Source organism: Dendronephthya gigantea, unplaced genomic scaffold (genome assembly GCF_004324835.1).
Source record: "Dendronephthya gigantea isolate DGI-Jeju-01 unplaced genomic scaffold, DenGig_1.0 000055F, whole genome shotgun sequence".
Lineage (NCBI taxonomy): Eukaryota > Metazoa > Cnidaria > Anthozoa > Malacalcyonacea > Nephtheidae > Dendronephthya > Dendronephthya gigantea.
The window spans coordinates 1,027,323-1,034,773 of NW_021163065.1; the positions used below are offsets into that span (position 1 = coordinate 1,027,323).

The following is a 7,451-nucleotide window of genomic DNA, read 5'->3' on the forward strand; positions in this document are numbered from 1 at the left end:
AAATTTCAACCAAAGGACAGTAAAGAGCATTTTGTTGGTTTCCAGGATGATGACATGGATGATTAATTAAGTATTTATAATTATTCAAAAGCTTGTATAAATATAGATATTTATTTAAAAAATCAGGTCTGCATATTTTTTGGGCAATCTTTTACATATTTATGTCCTTTCATGGGATTTCTGCATGTTCTGCAACGCTTTAATGGCTGGGGATTCCTTGCTGAGGTTTCTGTCTCTGCATTCACTAAAACAAACATTAAACTCATTAAAACCCACCACTTTTTCAAGGTGGACTAAGATTGCTTGTTGTTAGTGCTGGTAAAACACAATCATAATGGGGCGAGCTGGGTTTCCAATCTCAATATGAAAATCTACATATAGATTCCTGAAAGTGATATACCTTGAATAGTCCTTGGAACCTCTTGCACAACCATTGATTTTCTCTTCTCCCGTGCTGCTGTTGCTTCACACCTCGGCTGTTTTTGAAGCATAGTGTTCATTGGAGCTGGTGTCATGATTTCCAGCTCCTTTCTAGCTTCCTTTAGTTTCTTGCTTTTCTGGACTTCAATAAACATGTTCATGATTTCATCAACATAGTCTGAAGATGGAGTAAAGTGATAATTATTAACACAATTGGGCATTAAAAAATATAATAAGCATACACATACCATATCGATGAAAAAAATGATCAGAATACTGTTTATTTTTATTAATTAAAATGGAACGTTTTTGTCGTTAAACTTACTATTCTTTTCTTCTATTTTCTTTTTTAAATCAATGATTTTATTTCGGAGCTGCCTGTTTGCGTTTGCCAATTTCTTACAACAATGTGCCTCTGGTGTTTGAGTAGAAGCCTCTTTGGACTGTAAAAATAAATTTCATAAGAAAACCTAGACATATAAACTTAGTATACTGTATATTCAATTGAGAAAATATTAGAGAAGCTTATAAAACTCATGGTAGAAATTGGATCCTCCGGAGGCGAGTCATTTGCAACCGGACTTGGAAATGGTTGTGAATGAGGAGCATCACCTAAACAGAACTCTGATGCTGTTTCACCAGCTGTAGATATCGGCGGTGTAAAACTGCGCAACTCTTCGCTGTTTTCCTTAAGGACTTCCCGTACAACCTATTCAAAGACAAAATTCATATTCCTTAGCATTCAAAATGTTAGAGATAGGTATATACCGTATAAAACGGAAGGAATAAAATGTCATCATACTTACGCGACGATGCTGTCTCGTGGAAGTTGTACTATGCTCTCCGGAGTCTTCTGGGCCACTAGTTTTGTGGATTGTAGGCACAGCGTTTTTTTTAAGTACTGCGCGACTAACGAAAGCCGATCCTGGAATTGTAATAAATGGGCTCTCAAAATCATCGGCCCGAAAATGCTGCGAGCAAAGTCTGGAGTTTGGCGTTGGCGACCATTTTGCACGCTTTGTTCGAACAAAAGCAATCCAAATTCTCCGTCTTTTTTTCTCCAAATCGTTATCTTCGGGGAATTTATGAAGGCCAATGTTGTTCGAAGGGTCTGGAAGATTTGAACAACCGCCAGCTACACATCTATTAGGCATATTTTCGCGTAAGATGTGAAATAATTTGTATAGCGCCGTATATGTAAATACAAGATGCGAAATGAAGGTTCCTCGCGCTACGTCACAAGACCCAGGCCCTCGACACTCATTTTGCTCGGTCTAAATTTAGAAGCTATCGAGAATCGCTATATTTATTGTAATTTAGGCTCCCAGAACGTATCAAAAGCAACGCAATAGAGGTTCGTTTAAAAAAAAAAGATTATTAGAGGGGTTTACTTCTTGTTTATCAAATAAAAAAAATTGGGTGATATGCACTTTAAAGAAAAACTTAAGGTCGCACAACTTTGGTCGATTTTGTGATGAAGCCGTATAATGAACATGCATAATAGTTTTATCCTCACAATTCTGGATACCACAAGTTTATATTCTTAGCACATATTTACAAATCAGCGTTGATGGAACAGGTTGCCTTGATTACTAATAACGTGTGACATATATCACTACATTCGCAAAATGAAGATGTCTGCCACGCAACAATCTGTCAACAAATTGTGTTCAGTCCCACTACTTTTGTCACATTCTTGTCACACAACTTGCTGCGTTGTTATAGGTATAACTTTGATTCATTATAACTTAGTATTCCTATATCGAAGATCATCTTTAATAATTGTTGGCTCCAAAGATGAAATTTTATTGCTTTTCGAGCATTTTTAGAACGGTTGAAAATGTCACTATCCGGTGGATATAGCGTTATCACGCTTTCATACTACAGGCCCCTGGGGCCGGTTGTATGAAGCCCGTTTATCTTAAACGGTGGATAAGTCAAAATTAAATAACACTCTTACATCTCTCTTGAATGAGTCAACTTGAATATTATGCACTGAATATGTAGTTGTAAACAGTATCTTTGTAAAACATTTAGTTTACTTGTTGAATAAAGCGGCAGGCTTGCTTTCTATTTTGAACTTAACCACCGTTAAGGCTTGATACAACCGGCCCCAGGAGTGTAACAGACTTGTTGGGACAGCCTTGTGACAAGTCTGATATCATCCAGTTTGTTTCAATTATTTTCAAACGTGCTTTATCATACAAAAGGTGGTAGCGACAATGCCTTGAATGAACTGCAATGATTGTTAACAGACCGAAAGCTTTGCAGTATGTGGTATACCTATATACAAGCTAGTTTACTTAGTGATGTCACCATGAAAACATACATGGAAGAATATTATGAACTACAATGATGTTAAAACATTCAACTTTGTCCAGCTTCTGTCTTGAAAACGAGGCATATAGCCTGATATAGGTCGAAATGTCGAGACAATCGCTGAACAACGCCGAATGTAGATGTTTTACTACTCGATGTTTTGCTAAATCAGATTGATAAACGTTTACAAAATGAGATGTGTCGTATAATGATTATAAGAACTAAAATAGAGTATATTAGAAACTAATGTTGACCGGGAAAAAGGTCCTTTCTACCGAAATGCTTTAGGCTTCTGTTTCACTGGATTCGTCATCACTTGAACACGGTGATTCGTCTACAGCATCTTCAACATCAATTATTATGTCAGAAATGCCAGAGACATTACCAAGGACTTTGGAAAACATTTCCACACCACATTCCAGTTGTCGCATAGCAAAATCTATACCAATTCTTAAGAGGGCAAGCTTTCCTTTCAGAACACCAGTCTCTGTTGAATATGTTATATATCTCCCCTGATAAATAGGCACAAGAGAATGCGTGTTCATCAAAATAGACTAAAATTAATTTCTATACTTACACTATTTAGATAACACGGTAGTATAACTGGACTACTGTTTCATGTACCTCGTTGTTTTCTACCATGGAGCTAATAATTTCAGATTTATCTAAACGAACGAAGTACAACTATAAATAAGTTACTATAATTGTATTAAGATATATAGCGAAGGGTTAATTAGAAGTAATATATATATATATATATATTAATATATATAATAAATATATATATATAACACTATTTTATTGACATGCATGACTCACCACTAGTAAGCTGAGCTAACAAGATGGCTTCGTTCTCCTTAAGACGTCTAACAACATTGTTTCTATAATATTCGATGAAATGTTTCATCTCCTTTTCTAAAATGCCAATCTCTTCTTCATAACGAGTGCATTCATTCTCCAACTCAGCTATCTTCTTCTTAACACGAATCGGGTAAACTGTAATAAAAAACATACTTATATACACATGAGCAATAATTAGGTAAATAAATAATATTATCTGTATTATTTTTGGGTGTTTGTTCGTAGAAACACCACATGAATTTAGTTTTGCAAAGTTTTCGGTCTGTAAGTCCCGACTGTGCATCATCTGTGTAAATTCGTAGATGGTCCTGCATAGTTTACGGGTCGAAAGCTCTGCAAAATTGCTAAATTCACGAGTTGTTTCCACAAACAAACGTCCAAAATTATACATCGCCATGCAAACTTTCAAAGAACTTATAACTGTAGTATTTTTGATAGTTTTTTTTCAAATACATGGTATTATACTGCGTGCATGGTATTTCCTGATTATTTATATATTAAGATTCACGATACCGTTAGCCTTGTTGAAATTCATTCTCTGTGATCCAAGTGAAAACTCCAGATTGAACCTCTTCGACATTGATTGAAGCACTTGGATTTAGTTCATTGTAGGCATCTACAGCTTCTTTCAAGTTGTTCTTGGTGGACGAAATTTTAGTTTGTATTCGACGTTTTTGCTTTGATGAATCTAAAATAATATTTATAGCTATTTATAGTTAATAATATATATATATATATAGCTAATTAATATATAGGTATACTGTATAATAACAAACATTTCGTAAATCTTCAAATTGAAATGAATCCGATAGTTTTATAAAAAATGAATGCATGAAAGGTATAGGATGTAAACGTGCATACCTGCAAGTTTGTTCATATTAGCCGCCAGTTGCACTATTTTAAAGTGTGCAGTCTGCATACTGCGTTCCAACATAGACGAAACATTGCCCCTTAAAGATTTTTCACCGTTATCGAGAACATTCATCCAGTCTGGACCAAACTTCTCTTTTAACTTGGGCACCACAACTGAGAGGTCAGCAGACGCTATTTTTTTATGGTACTTTGGAAATACTTTGACCGCATTGATAACCAAAGGGTTACGACATTCTGAATTAACATGGGTTTCGTTCGCCCAAAAAGCTTCTTCCTCTTCTGACAGAGCTACTCGAACTTTTCTTCTTATTTCTTCTTCTATTAACAAGATATGAAGTAGTGTATGTAATATTTAGCTGCAAGCAAATTATGTTTGTTATTCTCAATGTAATATTACAATTAGCAATATAACGTTGGGATGGCTACATTATATTTTGTAGAATACAGTTTAAGTAATAGTAACGAGGATTTCCTGACTTTTATGTATACCTCTTGCAGATTGAGTCACATCTTGAATCCATGTCTCTGAATTTGTTACGCCTAAGTCATTTTTTGCTTCAGCGAGTTTCTTTTGCAGATCTTGAAAATCTTGTTTTGCCTATTATCACAGAAATAGACAATAAATAATAGGTCGAAATATATTCGTTCATTTGCTAACTGTTATTTTTTGTTGTTGCTGGAATAAAATACTGATGATGTACGTAAGTATTACTAACAACACAATAAAATACACCTTCATATATCTCTTTGCCAAAACTGCTGGCATCTGCATGATTTTTCTCTTGTTCCAAATCAATGCATGCTCAGTAAGTAATTCTTCTCTGCCTGTAAACAGAATACAGTAAATATCATTATTTAAAACTTTTTCTGCCAAATACAACCAAATATAGATATAATATAATCACATGTACACCTTCTGGTAACATATGTTTGGTACTATTTCCAAGTCGAGAAAAATGGCTATTTATTTGTTCGACCTCTTCGCCAGTGGTCGCACCCGCCTCTTTTTGCCAACGACCACCCCAGAGTACCTTAATTAAAAGGAAATTAAATGCCTGACAAATTGATAGAAATGACTAATGTAAGAATGGAGGAAGTCAAAAGACATGGAAATGTGGAAGAATAAGGGGGAGGTTATAATAACTGTTTCGTTTTGTGGGTGACACTACGTATATTTCTGTAATCATTATTGTATAAATGGGTATACATAGTGTTTTCCACACATTGAATAATTATTATTATTTTGCCATGTAAAACTACAAAGACTTTAAAACGGGATTGTTGAGGATAGAGATTAAAAGCTATACTAAGGTTTCCAATTCAAACAACTTATCTGATGATTGCACACATCTACCAATGTACAGTATAAATTATAATATAATGTAATATAATGGTACCTGACTTGTCCATGAATGGGTTTTGGCATGCATAACAGACAATCCAGGTTTTGTCTGGTCAGCAAGTACAGGGTCATGTTTAATAAGCCATGGCCAGTATTGGCAAACCACATCATACCACAAAAACATCCCATTATTTTTTGCTACAAAGACTTTAAAACGGGATTGTTGAGGATAGAGATTAAAAGCTATACTAAGGTTTCCAATTCAAACAACTTATCTGATGATTGCACACATCTACCAATGTACAGTATAAATTATAATATAATGTAATATAATGGTACCTGACTTGTCCATGAATGGGCTTTGGCATGCATAACAGACAATCCAGGTTTTGTCTGGTCAGCAAGTACAGGGTCATGTTTAATAAGCCATGGCCAGTATTGGCAAACCACATCATACCACAAAAACATCCCATTATTTTTTGTTAGAACATGTTTCTGAAGGTAGTGTGCATAGCTATAAATTTCGCCTTGAAACATATTTACTGCCGCTTGAGCCACGGTATGTCTACAACCAAGAATCTCTAGACCAGTCTCATCAAGGTTCTTCTTTTTCCCTGGTCTATTTCGTGCAGCCCTCCATGTACTATCACCACACATGGAACTTTCAGTATTAGTCTTTATTAAAAAATTGAACATAAAAACATAATTTAATCTTTATTAGAAAATTGAACATAAAAACATAATTTAAATTATTTAAATAATATTTAATAATAAGGTTGGGTTCCACTCAGGTATATTGTATATAGAAATACTCGGTACTCTGGTACGTTGAAAGGGAATTGAACCCTAAACAAGGAAAGTTCAGTTTCATCCTGCTCTTCCAAGACAATGTTAGTGAGTATGTTCTACAATAAAGTATTAATAAACACAAATATATCTTACATGAGTATATGAATCAATAGGGCTGACTGGAGTGATTTTCTTACCTCACTGGCTGGCTGGCAAATAACAGACTGAAAAAAATGCCACTAGCTGGCAAATAACAGACTGAAAAAAATGCACAAAAAATTTAATGAAAATAAATTTTTTGGCCCAATTTGTATGAATTAGTAAAATCATTTTCGGAATAATAAAAAAAATTGTGGAGTACTGCACTTACTTATGGTTATAATATTTCCATCATCATCAGTGCTTTCTGTTGGCCGAATATACTGGTAGAACCCATCTTGAGATACATGCTGTCTGTCGTGAAAAAGATCATTCTCATGTTGCTTTAGGTCGCAAGTGCCACACAAGCTTCCCCCTCCACAACACTGCATACACTTGATGAAGCCAGATTTCACCTTACACTGCGAACACATCTGAGGTGTTGGTGCCTGACAAGATAAGGTAGTCTCAAAGATTGAAGAACGGCAGGATTCCCAATTAGTATTGACGTTCTCCATTCTCTGTCCCCATGTCACAGTCCTCCTCTGCTGTTTTGACTTCCATTCTGTTAAGAACTTATCTGTCTCTGCAAGCAGTCTATCAAGTTCTGGGCACAGTAAAACAAATATTAAATATAAGATTTTTCTGTTTGCTAAAATTTATACAGCAAAATGTAGTGGATTATTATTACCATTATTTATACTGTCAT

At 34.9% G+C, this 7,451-nt stretch overlaps 1 protein-coding gene across 1 annotated transcript; it reads right to left on the bottom strand.

Annotated features, from left to right (window-relative positions):
- Positions 1–371: 371 nt before the first annotated feature.
- LOC114529255 lies at positions 372–5,589 on the bottom strand. Its single transcript, XM_028551010.1, has 8 exons — positions 5,387–5,589; positions 5,207–5,298; positions 4,963–5,071; positions 4,462–4,791; positions 3,559–3,735; positions 3,364–3,404; positions 3,041–3,251; positions 372–598 (listed from the first exon to the last, which is right to left on the bottom strand). The coding sequence occupies exons 1-8, from the start codon at positions 5,397–5,399 to the stop codon at positions 372–374; spliced, it is 1,200 nt and encodes a 399-aa protein (XP_028406811.1). The 5' UTR covers positions 5,400–5,589.
- Between the last annotated feature and the right edge of the window lie 1,862 nt (positions 5,590–7,451).

Bases quoted from the DNA above. Each gene is read 5' to 3' on its own strand.
- LOC114529255 (XM_028551010.1), bottom strand. The intron at 3,736-4,461 runs GTATGCACGTTT...TTTTTATTACAG, and splicing joins TAATATGAACAAACTTGCAG to TTTACCCGATTCGTGTTAAG. The intron at 3,405-3,558 runs GTGAGTCATGCA...TCGTTCGTTTAG, and splicing joins GTTAGCTCAGCTTACTAGTG to ATAAATCTGAAATTATTAGC.